The sequence below is a fragment of the Engystomops pustulosus genome, chromosome 11 (genome assembly GCF_040894005.1).
Source record: "Engystomops pustulosus chromosome 11, aEngPut4.maternal, whole genome shotgun sequence".
In the NCBI taxonomy this organism is placed as follows: domain Eukaryota; kingdom Metazoa; phylum Chordata; class Amphibia; order Anura; family Leptodactylidae; genus Engystomops; species Engystomops pustulosus.
In genome coordinates this window covers 14,783,564-14,803,315 of record NC_092421.1, presented here as the reverse complement: position 1 = coordinate 14,803,315, position 19,752 = coordinate 14,783,564, and the positions used below count along the sequence as shown (strand labels likewise).

General features: G+C 43.4%; 1 protein-coding gene across 2 annotated transcripts in view; it reads right to left on the bottom strand.

Moving 5' to 3' along the window:
• The window catches only part of SLC16A9 (solute carrier family 16 member 9), a 30,171-nt gene extending 12,347 nt beyond the window's left edge, over positions 1–17,824 (bottom strand). The window contains exons 1-2 of one of the 2 annotated variants that reach the window (XM_072129895.1): positions 17,574–17,824; positions 5,959–6,176 (exon numbers count right to left, since the gene is read on the bottom strand). In XM_072129895.1, the coding sequence (XP_071985996.1) occupies positions 5,959–6,154 (196 nt within the window). In that variant the 5' untranslated portion in view covers positions 6,155–6,176; positions 17,574–17,824. The remainder of the gene's footprint in view (positions 1–5,958; positions 6,177–17,573) is intronic. The other variant, XM_072129894.1, reaches the window with a different exon arrangement.
• Positions 17,825–19,752: the final 1,928 nt, after the last annotated feature.

Here is a 19,752-nt window from a genome sequence, read left to right as displayed (position 1 = left end):
GGAACTTCAGCGCACCTAGGGGATGTCGGAGGAACTACCTTAATAAATCCCGCCCGGACCCGAATCCAGCGCAGAGAACGCGCCGCTGGATCGCGAACAGACCGGGTAAGTAAATCTGCCCCATTGATCATAAAATGGGTTTTCCCATTTCTCAAATCTCAATCCCATTGTGATGTTTACACAATAAAGATCATTTTAAGCCCTTACTTTACAATGTTACGCAGTGTTATTTGTGTTTTAGCTCCCATCACTCCCTAGGCTGGTCAGTGCAAAATTCCAGGGTGTAGGCAGGGACTCACTAAGCAGACACATTATAATCCATCTAGTTCTGTGAGGTGACAATATGGTTAGATTACCAGGGTACAGGTGTATATACACTTTCATCTGACTTCTGAACATTGCATGAACACACTGACACATAGAAAGAGAGAAGAGACAGATCAGAGATGATGAGATGCCTATTACACAGAGTCTGACAGACTTATACACTGTGAGCTCTGCTACATCTGTGTTCTCACAGATGTGTGCCTGCCTCCCCCTTCCCCCATATCACTTATCTGCCTGGAGCTTCTCTTTCCTCATTATGTGGTGCTGGCAGGAAGTTAATTAGTGAGTGTCTCTGAGCTCCTTGCAGGGGGTGTGGCTACAGGCACAGAGCAGAGAGACAGAAACTCAGCAGCACGGAGTCACAAAGTAATCCAAGATGGTGGCCCGACCCTAAAGTCAAAAATTACAGGGTTGTGTCTCGGGCAACTGAAATTGTGTATAGATTGAAACTTTATACTTCTCTCTTTCTGACTAATTACAGTTCTTCTATCAAAAAGACAACCTACCAACAGAAACACAATTCTAATGAAGCGGGAAGCTACTTTCCGTAACTCCGCTTTATTAAGATATTGTGAGCAGAGTCTAAGTATAACTCTTCTTTCCTACTGGTGCTTACATTGCCATGCTTCTACAAAGTTATAAAAAAAAAAATTTCAGAGAGAGAGTTCATTGTCAAATTTACTATTAAAGTTTACTTGAATTTATCTGTCCCCCCAAAAAAATTGTGATTGCTGGGATCGACGACTGACTATCTAATATGTATGGAGCCTTCATACTTTCTCTAGGGGGGCAAAGAAGGATTAGGCTTGTAGGACTTCATATGCGATTTTTTTATTTAGACAATGGGGCACATTTACTTACCCGGTTTTGTTGCGATCCCCGATCCGGACTGTCCGACGAGGATGAAGTCCGGCCTGATTCACCAAGATTGCGCACCCGATATCCTGCACGTGTCGCTTCCCACGCTGTAGTCCACCGGAGTTCACCTTCTTCTTCCCGGTGTATGAGTGCATGTCTTGCGACACTCAGTCCGAATCAGTCAGGTTGACCGACGGCCACGCCCCCCCCCCATTTGTGTTGCATGAAAGATTGCACCAAAATCCGATCGCGTGCACCAAAAATAGTCGGGAAACCCGGCGGAAATGCGTTCCGCGGACCCTTAGTAAAATGTGCCCCAATGTGCTGTTTCATAGCAGAGTATTTCTCTGTCCTTGTCAAAAAAAAAAACATGAATGCTTATATGGTTTAACTATCAGGAGCTATCAGTGCTATCAGGAGCTTTCCTGTAGGCCAAGTGAGCATTTGCCAGCATCTCGAGTGCTTAGCAAACATTACAAATTACTGCATTGAAAGACAATAAAGTAGTTAATTTATGTGATAATGTGAAAGACACATGTATAACCAACTTCAGATTGACATTTTATTATTGTACATACTGTATTATGATTCAGCAAACTTTAAACCGACATTTAAATTTGGAAATATTCCACATTCCATTTGGAAATATCAATTTATAGGAACTGCAACCACATGGATGCAGTATTACACATCAAGCAAACTTACTCACTGGAGTGTGTCCCCTGACACAGGATCTGTTTTTCCTTTAACTTCTAATGACCTAATTTTGGTGAAAATCGTCTTTTAAAGATATGCAAAAAAGCCTCAGTTGTTCCTATCTACATAAACAAAGCCCCTTCTGGCTCCGAGGAGGAGGACAGTAATAATGGAGCCAGATGGGGCTTCTGTGATGTAGAAAGGAGCCACTGAGGCTCATTTGCATAGTTGTATAAGTTTCATAAAGAGGCCATTAGAAAATAAAAAGAACAACAAATCCCACGTAAGTCTGCTTGGCGTAAAATACTGCATCTAAGTGTTAGACTTCAAAGTTTGTTTCATTTGTACATTTTATTCTTTTCCACAGTTGGACTCTGATAAGTGTCCAATATTGGACTTTTGGGGGGTTTCTAAAAACCTTTATTTTTATAAAGTCCCCTCATTGAGGGTGCGGTCACAAGTAGTGTTTAAGGCCGGTGGCACACGTGGTGTTTTGAACCCATTTTTGGGCCGTTTTTAAGCAGTCTGTTAAAAAACGCATGCGTTTTTGACAGGTTTCACCAATTATCTTAATTAAAACTGGTCAAAAACAGATGTGTTTAACGGACTGCTTAAAAACAGCCCAAAAGCGGGTTCAAAACTCCACGTGTGACGCCGGCCTAACGCATGCATTTAACAAACGCACTGAAACAGCTGGAGAGATTTGCTTAATTAAACAGCTGTTAACACTTGTGTTAACATTTGCATTTTGTCAACGCATGTGTTAACAAGCGCATGCATTAACCACGATGTTAGCGCACGAGTTAACGGTTGCGTTTTGTAAACACACGAGTCAATAGCTGTTTAATTAGGTAAATCTCACTTCAGCTGTTGCAATGCACGCTTAATGTCCAAAGATTTCATGAAAATTCTATTTTTATATACTTAAATAATGTTATTTTCTCCAAGGTTTGAAATGATTTTTAAGTTCACAGACCCTCTACAAAATTCAGTATAGCTTAAGCATGGGGGCTAGTCTGGTATGAGGACATGCATGACCACCTCAATTGGCTACAAAGTAGGTCTTTCTTAAGTCATTTGCTTAATTCAAAGTAAAGTTTGAATCCATTTTAATTCCTCAGCTAACCCATATTAATCTTGGCAAGAATTTCTATGGAGTAAACATCCGTTGAAAAGCTGAGCTGGTTCTCTGAGCCACAAGTTAGTATTGTCTGGATTGCAATGCTGACCTCAAGCAAACAAGCCATGAATATGACATTATATTGAACCCTAGCTGCTGTCATGAGAAATATGTCATTTACAATTTTGCTGAAAAGAATTCAAGCTATAGATTGGAACTTTTGTGAGTTTACAAAAAACAGACCTGGTACAGTTTTTTTTTTATTTACTTTTCAATAAAAAAATGTTTCCTTTATTTTAGGCCTAAACTGAATGTCTATAGCTTTATGTTGTCTTTTTACTTTATAGATGTCTTCTTATATGTAGAAATTTTATGGGAAGTGCAGAAAGACTACAACAGATTCACCAACAGGCATGAATCTGAGGCCAGTGAGATTTAGGGGCCTGGGGATGCACGGTCCCTGCAGTGCTTTGCCACGGCCCCCTGGTAAGTGGTCTAGGGACGCACCGCTGGGTGGATTGTGCCCCCGGGCCCCTCCCTCTGTGTCTCGGCTACTGCCACCTCTCTCCTGGCCCGCCCACCTCTCTTGAACCGCCCACTTACCATCACCCTGACCCGCCGGCACAGGCGACCGCCCGCCCATCCCCCTACATGGCGGCACAGCCAGCCGCTGACAGAGTGGATGGATGCCCCTCCTCCCCACCCTACGGCACAGTCTACACTCATCTGCCAGCCGCCCCGCCCGAACACATGCATTGGTAAATGTGTATGTATATGTGTATACTTGTATGAATATGGGTGCAAGTATACAATTGTAGAACTTTATGTGTGTATACAAGTATATAAAGGTGTGTACACTCACCGGCCACTTTATTAGGTACACCTGTCCAACTGCTCGTTAACACTTAATTTCTAATCAGCCAATCACATGGCGGCAACTCAGTGCATTTAGGCATGTAGACATGGTCAAGACAATCTCCTGCAGTTCAAACCGAGCATCAGTATGGGGAAGAAAGGTGATTTGTGGCCTTTGAACGTGGCATGGTTGTTGGTGCCAGAAGGGCTGGTCTGAGTATTTCAGAAACTGCTGATCTACTGGGATTTTCACGCACAACTATCTCTAGGGTTTACAGAGAATGGTCCGAAAAAGAAAAAACATCCAGTGAGTGGCAGTTCTGTGGGCGGAAATGCCTTGTTGATGCCAGAGGTCAGAGGAGAATGGGCAGACTGGTTCGAGCTGATAGAAAGGCAACAGTGACTCAAATCGCCACCCGTTACAACCAAGGTAGGCAGAAGAGCATCTCTGAACGCACAGTACGTCGAACTTTGAGGCAGATGGGCTACAGCAGCAGAAGACCACACCGGGTGCCACTCCTTCCAGCTAAGAACGGGAAACTGAGGCTACAATTTGCGCAAGCTCATCGAAATTGGACAGTAGAAGATTGGAAAAACGTTGCCTGGTCTGATGAGTCTCGATTTCTGCTGCGACATTCGGATGGTAGGGTCAGAATTTGGTGTCAACAACATGAAAGCATGGATCCATCCTGCCTTGTATCAACGGTTCAGGCTGGTGGTGGTGGTGTCATGGTGTGGGGAATATTTTCTTGGCACTCCTTGGGCCCCTTGGTACCAATTGAGCATCGTTGCAACGCCACAGCCTACCTGAGTATTGTTGCTGACCATGTCCATCCCTTTATGAGCACAATGTACCCTGTAACATCTGATGGCTACTTTCAGCAGGATAATGCTCCATGTCATAAAGCTGGAATCATCTCAGACTGGTTTCTTGAACATGACAATGAGTTCACTGTACTCAAATGGCCTCCACAGTCACCAGATCTCAATGCAATAGAGCATCTTTGGGATGTGGTGGAACGGGAGATTCGCATCATGGATGTGCAGCCGACAAATCTGCGGCAACTGTGTGATGCCATCATGTCAATATGGACCAAAATCTCTGAGGAATGCTTCCAGCACCTTGTTGAATCTATGCCACGAAGAATTGAGGCAGTTCTGAAGGCAAAAGGGGGTCCAACCCGTTACTAGCATGGTGTACCTAATAAAGTGGCCGGTGAGTGTATATATGAGTGTATAAATGTGTGTAATTGTATAAACATATCTGTATAAGGGTACATTCACAAGAACGTAAGGGGGACGTATATCTGTCTGTAAATTTGCTGACGGATATACTTCTCTCCTAGGCGTCTATAGCACTTGGGCTCGGTACGGTGAGCACGAGTACTCACTGTTTCGAACCGTGGCCGCAAAAGAGCGTGCCCTATCTTTGGCTGTAACAATGGTCATGCGGCTCTATTCTCTGTGGAGAGGGGAGGGGTGAGCCACGATCACCTCTCCTCCTCTCCAGCACACCAGACGTGTGCCTGCCAGGTTATAACCGGGCGGGAACACGTTTATGTGAATGCAGCCTACATATGTATATATTTTTTTAAGGGGAAATCTGCTATGGGGCCCAGCCTCTCCTAGTTAAGCCTCTGTCAGGGGCATTACTAGGAAAGGCAGGGCCCCGTAGGAGACTTCTGAATCGTACCCACTACCCCCTGAGAATATACTCACACATTTATACACTTATGCACACACATTTATGTACTGATATATATATTTATACACTTAAACATATCTGTCCCAGTAGCTCCTGATCACATGGAATAAGTACAAGGCAGAAATTAGGGAACCATCGTCCCCTCATTCTGCGTCATCTGACGTCCCCTCCCTGACATTTCCTATCTGAGCTGCCGATTCATGCTGTGTACTGTGGAAGATGTGCACTGTTATGTACACATTATACTGGAAAATATGCAGCATAATATATATATATACCACTGTAGTTGCGCCCCTGGGCATGGTCCTTACCCTGGGGCATCAAGCCTGAATGCTTTTCAAGTGTTATACACAATGCTACATTTACTTATGGATTCTCAAAAGAAATGTCTACTTACTTGCAAGTAACCCTACTCCAGCTGCCAAAGAGCCAACCCATGCAGTCTTTCCTTTTCCTTCATCAAAGACTTCCAACCATTCTACATATAAGACTCCAACAGCAAGAGGAGATCCATAGCACAGGAACTGGATAAAGAAGGAGGCCACCACAATAATCCAGCCCCATCCCCCATCCGGTGGCTTCTGGTACGTCATTTCTGAGCACCTATGTAAGGCTCTGTCAGAGAAATGTAAAAAATACAGATGTTGTCAGTAAATATAGTATTAAATTACCCTAAATACAGTAAATATATACAAACAACACTTCAGAAGAAAGGTCGGCACTCCAAAGTCTTTGCCAAATCGGCTTCCAGCTTTGTCATATAGACAATATAAAAAGCAGTACATGGCAAGCAATCCCAAATATCTATCAATGGTAACTTATTTGAAAATCCTTCCTTTTATACTAGAACAATTGTTCTATTGTCTTTTATAATTGTGCAGGTCTAACTGACCTCCCATTACATTTAACCTATTAATGACGGTAAAACAATTCAGACACCAGGTGAGAGGAGAAGTTTCTATAAATTACTACAAAAAGTTTATAAATGCTAATATGTTTCTTTCATTCTATTGTTAATGAATTAATTAATCCAGGTTACAACTATTGTTTTCTGCTCAATCTTTTTTTTTTAGTTGCTTTGTTCACTTGAAGAGGATTTGTGTGTGGCCCCCAGTTTCTTGTTCAATCTGATGTAATTGAGGCAGGGTTCACATCACATTTTGTGCCATATGTTGTAAGGACACGTCCTTACAATGTATGGCACAGACGTATTCCACTATATGCCTTTATTGTGGGATACGTTGCCCAGGAACCCCTCTACCCTTCGAGGGTGGGGAGGCAGCAGACAGCAATTGGCTGCTGCCGATGAATGCTTGCTACGTCTTTCCATCCTGAATTTTTTGGTGTACAGGAGGAATAGTGGTCAGATGGAGGCAACAGCTATGCCTCTGTCTTCCACTATTTCTCAATGGATGCGCTAAGCGTATCTGGTGATTATCCGCCGTATATGTCATGAACCCGCCACGCTCGGGGTCCAAACACGGGGTGCACTTACGCTAAATTAGCCCTTAAGCCCCACCCACTTATGCAAAATGGTGTCCTTACGCTTATTTCTACTCCCAAGCACTTAGCACACCCAATCAACTCAATTCTCATGTTAGGGAAACCGAAACGCATCCGAATCCCAGTAACTACACACCACACATGCCCAGCCCACACTATGTACCCCCCTGCCACTTACATACCCATTGAATGTTACTGCACAGAGCCACTTTGCACCCCTAAACAGTCACACAGCTGCCACCACTTGTAATTACGGCTTCCGAGACGCCCACACCAGGACCACACACATACACCCAGGTACACACTCTTCTAGGTGCCGTACAGATCACCTGTACCAACGCTGTCTATAGCTACTACTAGCACACAGACACAAGGTAGTTCACCTCTCCAGAGTTATGGGAACGTATAGAGCACAAAGAAAAACTTAATAGTTACAAAAATAATAGTAACATAATAGTTAAAATGGTGAAATAACAGACATACATAACAGCAAATAGTAAAATAAAAAGGGATAAAATGAGGAAAAAACAGATCTCTTAGGCCCCTTCCACACTTGGATTGCAGATCACGTCATAGTCTCATCAGGGTGCGATCAGGGTTTGGTCAGTGAAAAACTGACATTTTGCATCAGAGTTAAATCAGTTTTCAGTCAGTGTTTGTTCAGTGTCTCAGTTTTTCACGCGCGTTTTCAATGCAATTTAAATGCAATTTCAATGCGTTTTTCATGAGCAGATAACGCGAGTGAAATGGACTCAGGTCTGAGCTCTATCTTTTCTATGGCAATTGCTGCGTGAAAAACGCATTGCACTTGCGTGTGTCTCAGAGCGCAATGCGTTTTTGATGCGTCTCCATAGACTTGTATGGTGCGTTTTTCACGCGCGTGACTTGCAAAAGTAGAGCATGCCGAGATTTCAAAACGCGTAAAAAAAACGCGCCTGTGCGCGTGAAAAAAAATGTCTGAAAGTCTGAAAAGACCCATTGGTTACAATGGGTCAGAGTGCAATGCAAGTTCTGTGCGTCAAAAGCATGCTCAGAAAACGTGCGTGAAAAACGCAAGTGTGAAAGGGGCCTTACAAATTGGTTTGGAGATCCTCGGTGCAGAAACCAATGAAACCAATGAAAACCTTGGACCGCCCTGCAAGCCTAATGCATTTCCACAGACTGACCCTGATTGAATGCTGGTGTGTTACTTTTAACTAACCACCTAATGCGCCCCCTTGGTCATAAGAGGGGCGTGGCTACACCTGAATCAAGGTGGAAAGTTGGGGACATATTTCCAAATTGTGTCATATCTTCTTCCATGGGTCTCCTAAGAAGAAGATATGACCCCACGTTCCCCAGCATGAATTAAAAAATCCAACAATATCAAACATCCTTATGAAATGTTGGCCCAATGGTCTTATATCCATTTTCTTGGCTCCCTTACTCTGAAATTCTTGGTACTCGACACTCCAGGACTATTAGAGGATGTTAATCACAGATTTGTTGAGCAGAAATAGAAATATTTGATTTAGGACCAGGTTTTCTTTGAAGTACTTTGTCATGTTGTCACAAATGTAAATTAGCCCTCCGGTGCTCCCTTTACATCATCAGCCGAATGTCGATGCCTTCCGATTGTTAATTATTCATGCCTCGGTCTTTCTACCCATCCTCCTTCAGGTGACGAGCCGTGACATCACCAAGCTCTTGTTTTTTTTTGGCTAAACTAAAGATCGCCGTGCCTAACCAAAGTATATTCCGGCATCAGGATTAAATAGCCTACAGCAGTGGTGGCGAACCTATGGCACGCGTGCCAGAGAGGGCACGCAGAGCCCTCTCTGCTGGCACGCGTACCATCTCCCCAATCCCATCAAAGTGGGCACCGACACCTGCTGGGTACCTGCGCTCCGATACCTGCGCGGCCCCGTTGAACTCCGATGCCTGCCGGGTCACAGCGCTCTACTGCCTGCGCGGCCCCGGCATCCTGCTGCCTGCTCGTTCACGGCGCGCTGCCTGTGGAGTCTCGTGGTCCCAGCGCGCCGATGTCTGCGCAGCCCCGTCCCACTGCATGCGGAGTCGCGGGGGCTCAGCGCGCCACCATCTACTTAGCCCCGTCCTGCTGCCTGCGGGGTCGCGGGGTCCCAGTGCGCTGATATCTGCGCAGCCCCGTCCCACTGCATGCGGAGTCGCCCCGGCCCGCTGCCTGCGGGGTCCCAGTGCGCTGATGTCTGCGCAGCCCCGTCCCACTGCATGCAGAGTCGCGGGGGCTCAGCGTGCCAACATCTACTTAGCCCTGTCCTGCTGCCTGCGGGGTCCCGGCGCCCGATGCCTGCTCCTATGCTTTGGCGGTGATGTCACCGCATCCACGCCGGCACTTGGTAAGGCCCTCTGTGTTTGTCTGTCTATATTGGGGTGGGGGGTGAGGCCCTATTTCTATACTGAGGTGGGGGTGAGGCACTGGCTCTATACTGAGGTGGGGGTGAGGCCCTGTCTATATACTGGCTACTGGAGGGACTGGGTATTACCCCTAAACTCACAATGCTGCAGCATTTCTCCTGTGTTGTGTATGTTATTTTCGGAGAAAATAAAACTTTTACTTAAAGAGCTACAGCCGCAGTACACAGCCATACACGGAGCTACAGCCACAGTACACAGCCATACACGGAGCTACAGCCACAGTACACAGCCATACACGGAGCTACAGCCGCAGTACACAGCCATACACGGAGCTACAGCCGCAGTACACAGCCATACACGGAGCTACAGCCGCAGTACACAGCCATACACGGAGCTACAGCCGCAGTACACAGCCATACACGGAGCTACAGCCGCAGTACACAGCCATACACGGAGCTACAGCCGCAGTACACAGCCATACACGGAGCTACAGCCGCAGTACACAGCCATACACGGAGCTACAACCACAGTACACAGCCATACATGGAGCTACAGCAACAGTACACAGCCATACATGGAGCTACAGCCGCAGTACACAGCCATACATGGAGCTACAGCTGCAGTACACAGCCATACATGGAGCTACAGCTGCAGTACACAGCCATACATGGAGCTACAGCCGCAGTACACAGCCATACATGGAGCTACAGCAACAGTACACAGCCATACATGGAGCTACAGCTGCAGTACACAGCCATACATGGAGCTACAGCCGCAGTACACAGCCATACATGGAGCTACAGGAGCCCCCCAAAATTTTTCTCTGGTGGGCCCAAGGTACACCAGTCCGACAGTGATGGCAGTAATACAGTATTCATCACTATATTAGCTTCTAGTATAGTGTTATTATTGGTAATGTTGGCCTTTCTATAGTGGTCTTTATAACCAGAATTCTGCTATTTATGTGGTTGTAATGGTGGCCTCATGATGTCAAAGTGTTGTCTCTTGTATAGTGGTATTGTGGCGCTATTGGGCTAAATTGCTGTGTTGGCACCTTGCACTAGAAACTTCGCCTTTGGTTTGCAGTTTGGGCACTCGGCCTCTTAAAGGTCCGCCATCACTGGCCTACAGGGTGGTGTGCTCGTATGACTTCATCATGCCAGGAGTGGTAAGTTTCCTTTGAAGAGACAGGAAAATGGGTCGGAGCAGTTGGTCTACGGACCAGGTGCTAATTGCATTATCTCATATGATTTCCCCTAAACACATAACTGGCAAGGAGGGGGTATTTTAATCCGTAAATTATTACAGTATACGCTTAGTGTATACCAAGAATGCATTGTGAACCCAGCCTTACAATAGGACAGTAATCATTACTTGATCATCCATGGCCAATTTCAAATCTATGCAGAAAACATAACTTAAGCACCAGACTAAGTCCACAAAATACTTAAGCTTAGAGCAAAAAGTTCAGATCTTGTCTATTTATGATATAGAGATGTTCCTGGAAAACTGAAGGGCTTGTAGGCCAATGTTAGCAGCCTGACGAGGTTTTTTCCAAAACACAGCAGAGTTTGAGATTTAATTATAGCTGATATTGATTGTCTGCAGTTTGGGCATCATGATCTTGGTAACAAGGTCACATTAGGATTTTGAGATAGATATACAGCATCAGCCTGTTAGTTGCCTGACAATGAGGTGGTGAAGGCTTTAAAAACGTTAGGAAACTGTCTCAATTAATAGTTTGAATGAACCAGAGAGTTTATATGTTCTCCATTTGCTTATGTAATTTTCCTCTTAATGCTCACATTTCTCTGAATGCGTTGGAGGTACAATCCCTTTAATAAGGCCTTATTTTTAACCCCTTAACGCTCTGCGCCGTAGTTCTACGGCGCAGAGGTGTGGGGTGTGTACGAAGAGGGCTCACGGGCTGAGTCCTCTTCATACACAGGTGGGGTTGTTGCATATTTCAGCAAACAGCCACCGCTAATAACCGTGGTCAGTGCTTGCACCGATCGCGGCTATGAACTCCTCCGCCGGCGGCATTTTAAAAAGACGGCACGTATGGAGGGGTCGCCATCTTGGATCTGATTGTCGCTCCCCCAAACGTCGAGGGGCGGCAATCAGTTGCCATGACAGCCTCGGGTCTTCATCAGACCCAAGGCTGCCTGGTTTCTGCAGTTTCGTTACAATGAGCCAGTGGCTCATTGTAATGTATACTGTGCAGAAATGCCATATACTGCAATATAGTAGTATTGCGGTATATGGTAGGAATGATCAGACCATCTAGGGTTAATGTACCCTAGAGGGTCTAAAAAACTGTAAAAAAAAAAGTTTTTAAAGTTTTTAAAATACGGTAATTAAAAAAATGTTAACAACCTAAAAGTTCAAATCACCCCCCTTTCCCTAGAACTGACATAAAATGTACTAAACAGTAAAAGTCACAGACACAATAGGTATCGCCACCTCCCAAAATGCCCGATCTATCAAAATATAAAAATGGTTATTGCCAGTGGTGAACCACATAATGGCGCCCAAATGTCCAAAACGCGACTTTTACACTATTTTACTTCACATAAAAAATGGAGTAAAAAGTGACGAAAATGTTGCACAGACCTCAAAATGGTAGCATTGAAAACGTCGGCTCATTTCGCAAAAAATGACGCCTCACACAGCTCCGTGCACAAAAGTATGAAAAAGTTATTAAGGTCAGAAGATGGCAATTTTTTTTTCTTTTTTGTACACATTCATTTAATTTTTGAAAATGTATTAAAAACAATAAAACTTATATAAATTTGGTATCACCGCGATCGTGCCCTCCATGACGGCGGTCATGTGTAGCTGGCGTCCTCTGGAAATTTGATATGCGCATTTTTTAAACTACTATTGTGAGTATATTTTAAATAAAGAATACCCTGTTTTAAAGAACATACTACGCCATTTGTGCGAATATTTTCTTCCAGCGGCCCGCTGGAGACAGTGGCGGGATTGAAGAAAGAAAACCGCACGAAGAGAGTTCTGAACAGTGGTCTAGTCTTGTCGGAGGTTCGAGTGCTATATAAATCGTGGATAGACGTTGCCCTTCCCGTCACAGTAAAAGCAGGGATATATCCCAAAAAAAGGAAGGACGATTGAACACTTTGGAGCTCCGGTCAGAGTTATTTTTTATCTCATTTGCAAAAGTTTTTTTGGGACTATTTTATTTTTTCTGGATCGGTCCTGTGGCAGTTTTCTGTAGCTCCTGCTTTGTGAAGAGTGCTGCACAAACACTTTTAAATTTGAAGTATCAGATCTTGTCTAATATTGAGACCTTGTGGTTGTCGGCTGTCTAAGACAAACATCCAATACCTTTCCCTGTTGAGGAGTCTTCTTTTGTGTCTCCCCCTCTATCTCGTTGGTGGATCCTTTCTATGCCTTTCCACAGTCCTACAGTATTTTTATTATGAGTTTCCCTCATAATAAAGTTGCAAAAAAAAATGGATCAGAACAGGTTGGACCCCTTTATTCTGAAAATGGGGCATCGGTGACTGTAGACCAAGAGAAGGCGGAGTTACTTAATAGGTTTTTTAGCTCCGTTTATACAATAGAAGAGAGAACTTCTGACTTGGGTGGTGCCAGTGCGGGTCATGCACCCTGTAATATACTAGACTGGCTAAATGTAGACATTATCCAATCTAAGCTCAATAAAATCAATGTGTACAAAGCTCCTGGACCAGATGGGTTACACCCCAGAGTTCTTAAAGAACTCAGTTCTGTTATTGCTGTACCACTGTCTAAAATCTTCAGGGATTCCGTAATGTCTGGTGTGGTGCCAAGTGACTGGCGCAAGGCAAATGTGGTGCCAATATATAAAAAGGGCTCTAGAACTTCGCCAGGCAATTACAGACCTGTAAGCTTAACTTCCATTGTGGGGAAAGTATTGGAAGGGTTAGTAAAAGACTACATACTGGAGTATGTGACATCAAATAGAATAATAAGTGATAGCCAGCATGGGTTTACTAAGAATAGAAGTTGTCAAACTAACCTTATCTGCTTCTATGAAGAGGTGAGCAGATGCCTGGATGGAGGAGCAGCAGTGGATATTGTGTTCTTGGACTTTGCAAAGGCATTTGACACTGTTCCTCATGGACGCCTGATGGGTAAAATTAGGGCTATTGGTTTGGCAGAAATCATTTGCAATTGGATTGAAAACTGGCTGAAGGATCGTATCCAGAGAGTTGTGGTCAATGATTCCTACTCGGAATGGTCACCAGTTATGAGTGGTGTACCCCAGGGTTCTGTGCTTGGCCCACTACTATTTAATATATTTATTAATGATATAGAGGTAGGAATTAATAGCACTGTGTCTATTTTTGCAGATGACACCAAACTGTGTAGTGTAATACAGTCTATGGAGGATGTTCATAGGCTGCAGGGTGACTTGGACAAACTGAATGTTTGGTCATCCACTTGGCAAATGAGGCTTAATGTGGATAAATGTAAGGTTATGCACCTGGGGGCCAATAATCCAAAGGCAAAATATGTCCTTGGGGGAGTAAATCTGGGAGAGTCCCTTGTTGAGAAGGACCTGGGGGTACTAGTAGATCATAAATTGAATAACAGCATGCAATGTCAATCAGCTGCCTCTAAAGCTAGTAGGATCTTGTCGTGTATCAAAAGTGGTATGGACTCTCGTGATAGGGATGTAATATTACCCCTGTACAAGGCACTGGTTCGGCCTCACCTGGAATATGCTGTCCAGTTCTGGGCACCGGTCCATAAAAAGGATGCCCTGGAGCTGGAGAGGGTTCAACGTAGAGCCACAAAAATGATAAGGGGTATGGAGGGTCTTAGTTATGAGGAAAGATTAAAACAACTAGATTTATTTAGTCTGGAAAAGAGACGACTACGAGGGGACATGATTAATTTATTTAAATATATGAATGGTCCATACAAAAAATATGGTGGTAAGTTGTTTCAGATTAGATCAAATCAAAAGACGAGGGGGCACTGTCTCCGTCTGGAGAAAACAAGGTTTAATCACCGGAGGCGACAGGGCTTTTTTACTATGAGAACTGTCACTCTGTGGAATAGCCTGCCTCAGGCGCTGGTCACAGCAGGGACAGCAGAGAGCTTCAAGAAGGGTCTAGATGCCTTTTTACACCTAAATAACATTGATGGTTATGTTATATAGAATTGTTTCCCCTAAATCCCTTCCTCATCCAATCCCTTCCCTTCCTTGGTTGAACTTGATGGACAAGTGTCTTTTTTCAACCGTATAAACTATGAAACTATGAAACTATGAAACTATGAAAATGACGGGACGCAGCGGAAACATTGACAGAGTTGTTAGAAATATCAGATATGTGTCTACGGATTCTAATCTTGAGAGGTCCTGATGTATGTCCCACGTACTGTTTCTCACAAATGTCACGTTCTATTATGTAGTTGCTGTTCTTTGTGTTACCGTTCAAATACGTTTTGATATCATATGTTTTACGTGTAGTGGTAGATATGAATGTTTTCCCTACCATGATATATTCACATGCAATACATTTAGTGTGCCCATATCTGTAGCACCCCCAATAATTCAACCATGTGTGTTGTATAGAAGGTTTTTCACCGAAATAACGACGGGGAAAGTTGTGATCCCCAAAGAAGGGGCTTTTCTAGAGACCACTTTAACCCCTCCAGACAAAATAGGATCTAGAGTTGTATCCTGTTGCAGTATAGAAATGCTGCGTTTGATAATACTGGCTATTTGCCCAAACTGTCTCCTATAGGTTGTGGAAAAGATGACGTTCTTGGATCTCGGGCTCAATGTGCCGTGGTCCCCGCTGCCGCTGTCCCGCTCCCCGGCCTGGACTCACCTCTCCACGCTCCTGGCTGTACTCCTGCTAGGCCGCACGCACCGGCTCTTTAAGATTTAAAGGGCCAGCGTCCACCTGATTGGAGTTCGTTAATCCGGCTCTCCCTTATAAACGGCACCTCCCTTCACTCCACACCGGATCTTCAGCATCATTTCCTGCTAAGAGAAAGCCTGCCAGTGTTGCCAGTGTTGCCAGTGTTGCCAGTGTTGCCATCATGTGACCTGGGGCAGGATATTTTAAATAGTGTTTGTATGATACAAAGAGTAGACCATGAATAAGGCTTAGGAGCCGAAACATGTAGGTCCGTGGGTTGCTCTCTTGGATACCTGTGCCTAGGATTGCATTTTATGCATGAATTTCAATAAAGAAGAATGTTTTTATATTGAGCCACGCTTCCAGAATTTGCGGATTTGTGCCGAGGTCGTATCTATTTTCTAAATTTTACATAGTTACAGATGATTCCCATTTACTAAATGATTTCAGTTTTTCTACTCAAGATATGATTCGTAATCCTTTCTTGGTCGCTGCAAAAAGAGCGTTTGTAAACTAAAGAAAATGACACCAGCTGCAGCGCTGCACAGAGCGTGCCAAATCAGTATATTTTGGAGTATGGGAGGAAACCTGAGGACCTGGAGGAAACCAACGCAAACACGGAGAGAACAAACAAACTCTTTGCAGATGTTGACCTGGGTGGGATTTGACCTGACCACTTCTCCATTCTGGCCACGTCCTGTGGATACATTATAGGTTTCCAAGATGGAAGATCACCTCTTATTACACATGCGATTTTGGCCAAGCCCATCTTCCAGGTGTATAAAGAAGACAACAGAGGGGGTGACACCCAATATTCAATGCTCCCCTATACCCAAGTGAGATTGCAACTATTTGTATTTTTTTTCGAAATGCTGCATGGACACAAATGTTGCAAAATTTTTGTGAAAAATAGTATTAAATATTCGCAAAACTTTTATGCTTCTGAATTCCATGCTCCATGGTTTTATACATTCCCACCATAAACTTTGACTCACAAAGTTCTGACAGCTCATTTCTGTAGGAAAGGGTCAAGTTGTAACAAAGTGCAACGTTCAGAGGACTGTGATGCTTTTTTTTTCCATTTTGGATTATCAGCTCATTGACTCTTTGCAAGCTGATAATAATTTCATATTAATAGGTTTTCTTTGTCTGGAGAAATAATTACATGCAAATCACATATAAACTGAGGTGCAACATTAGCATGTTAAAGGGGTATTCCCATTTCGCTAAATTAATGTTATTGTTTGTATATTGAAAAGTTCTACAATTTTCCAATATACCTTCTGTTTCCATTACTCACAGTTTTCTAGACCTCTGCTTGCTGTCCTTCTATAGAAAGCTTAATTGTTTACTTCCAGTGGAGAGAACTCAGACCATGGTCACACAGGTGCACGGCTCGTTATATCTCTGATTACTCTCACAGCTCTGATTACTCTCTATGATACTAACGAGCAGTGCACCTGTGTGACCATGGTCAGGTTTCTGCCCACTGGGAGTAAACATAGAAGCTTTCTGTAGAAGGACAGCAAGCAGAGATCTAGATAACCATGAGGAATTAATATGGAAAGTATATTGGAAAATTTAATAACTTTTCATTATACAAACAATAATTTTTATTTGTTGAATTGGGAATATCCCTTTAAGTGTAAGAGGAAACTCCATGAAACCAAAAAGAAACTCTGGACCTAAGAGAAGCGAGTAACCATTGAGCCATCCATCACGCCAAAAGCACTTCATGAGAATTGCACCTGATATGTGGTTAGCTAATACTGGAAAAAAATATAGTTAGCGTATAGGGAGTTAATGGCCAAAATTATGGCACTGTGGCTGAGTGAGTAGCACTTCTGCCTTGCAGCGCTGAAGTCCTGGGTTCAAATCCCACCCAGATCAACATCTGCAAAGAGTTTGTATGGTCTCTCCGTGTTTGCATGGGTTCCCTCCTGGTCCTCCGGTTTCCTCCCACACTCCAAAACATACTGGCAGGATGATTAGGTTGTGAGCCCCATGGGGACAGGGACTAATTTGACATGCTTTGTGCAGCGCTGCGTAATCTGTGTGCGCTATATAAATAAAGAATTCTTATTATTTATTATTAAACTCTCATACAATATTAGACAAAGCAGTCAAGTAATGATATATCTGCAGATCGTATTTGTAGGAATTAATCCTACCTATAGAAATTAGAGAACAAAAAGTTTATAATCATGTAATTACCCAGACAAAATCTGGAAATATCCAAAGGCGAAGTAATTACCTAGATGACAGTAAGCCAAAGGAAATACATCATGCAGTTATCATGCGGCTTTACCTGCAGACAGGCTACAACCATTGAGGATCTCATTGCAGCTTCAGTAGCAGGCTGCAGCTTGAGACACAGGAGTCCATGTAGAAAGTGAGAGGGAATATTTTTGTTTGTCTCCATTATATAGAGCTCTCCTCCTCCTTTTTCTCCTTCTCCTCCCCGCTTCACCTCCTTTCCCTGCCTGACATCAGTCCAGTCAGAACCGGTTCCCATAACTGCAGAGGGTGGAAGATAATGAAATAGGAAGGGGATGGAGGGGGGGGGGGGGGGGGGCGCTACAAAATGTAAGGACAACCGGGTTGCTCACACAGCTGTTGGCACAAAGATCACTAGATGCTACCTTGTAAAGAGACAGACCGGGGACAAGGAGCTGGCAGCTGTGCATTCAGCCCGCTACCTCTCCCCTGTCACTTCCCAGGCTGCAGTCACAGTATCACTAGATGTTATCATTAGCACATACGTGTACAGACGCTATACACACACTAATGTTTACTCCATTGTAAATGCAAAAAAAAAAAAAAACATCATGTGAATTCCACATCATTTTCTTCCTTTAGTGAAATGAGAGTGAAGTTCAGTTATTTTATTTTTTTTACAAAAGAATAAAAATCTTAAAGTGTTTCCAATATTGAAAAATAGAAATGTAAACAAAATATAAAAAAATATTTAGAAAAATGAAGAGTCGTATTAAAACCTCCGCATGTTTTAATAAAAATAATCTGCCTAACATGCACAATTTGTGAGGATATCGATTCCTTAAAAGGATCTATCCTTCTGCCTCCATGTGCACGCGGCTTTTTAATCGTTCGATTAAAAGTTAGTTTTTAATGTATCTTTTTTTATCTTTTGATTTTTCATATACCGTATATAATTATGTATAAGCCGACCCAAGTATAAGCCAAGGCCCCTAATTTTACCACAAAAACCTGGTAAAACCTATATTTTTTTTACTCGAGTATAAGCCGAGTTTGGGTTTTTCAGCACATTTTTTTTGTGCTGAAAAACTAGGCTTATACTCGAGTATATATGGTATTTTTATTCTCAACTTACCGTAAGTCCCTACTACTTTTTTGCCTCATTGTCTCGGAGCGGCCCGACCTCCTCACTCTTGAGGAGGTCGCGCTTGATCTTCTCATCAGCAGTCAAATTGTTTGGTGAGCTAAAAAAAACCTTTTTTTTTTATTTGGAGCTATCCTCCGCCTCATGTGGTCCCATGCTGTGGTCCATGAGGTTTTATTTCCATTTTCTGCCAGGCGTTTTTTTTTTTCTCTTACAGCAATCTCACACTGCCATTGTGGGTTCATGTACCACGGACAGTTCCAAAGACAATGCTGGGGTTGGTATTCCTTACATCAAAGTGATCTATGATGTAAGGAGTTTCTACTTCTTTACTATACAGCAGTGCCGATACCGTATGAACGATTACAGTGTCAGCACTGATGTTTAGTAAAGAAACAGAGACTGCGGCAAAATGCGGCAAAAACTAGGCGCTAATGTCTAATGGACTGGAGAGAGAGGCGATAAGATTGTTGGAGCGTCAAGGTCAAAAACCAGTTTGACTCTACTCCATTACTCCATAACTACGGAAAATTATCTTTTTATTTATTTTTATGTACATTTTATTCAATCAATAAATGTAATTTTAATAAATTTTTAATCTTGACACTCTGACAATCCTATTGCTTCTCCCTTCAATTCTTTTAGATCAGTGGTCCCCAACTTTTTTTTTTGCCCAAGGACTGGCAGTGAGCATACATTTTTTCCGGTGGGCATGGGTAGGTGGTCTGGTGCCTAGCCAAAAATGTATGACTTATATTGTCAAAAGAAGTGTGCAATTGCTCAGTAGGCGATACAGATTCAGGCAAGTGCTTAGATTCTCCTCATCCAATGTTAATCCAATGCCTGCTTTCGATTAATACCAAGGAAAATGCATTAGGCAGCATTTTCGAAGGAGAGTCTGAGCACAGTCCTAGCAAAGGACCACTAGATACTTCCAGGCCGTAACTATAGACAGAAGGCTAAACCTTCCATAGACTGGGAAAAGCTATAGCCAGGACGGAGTTGTAGTAGATAGAGACCTTGGAGGACATAGGCAGACAGCTTGGTCATCCAACTCAAACTTCCATCATCC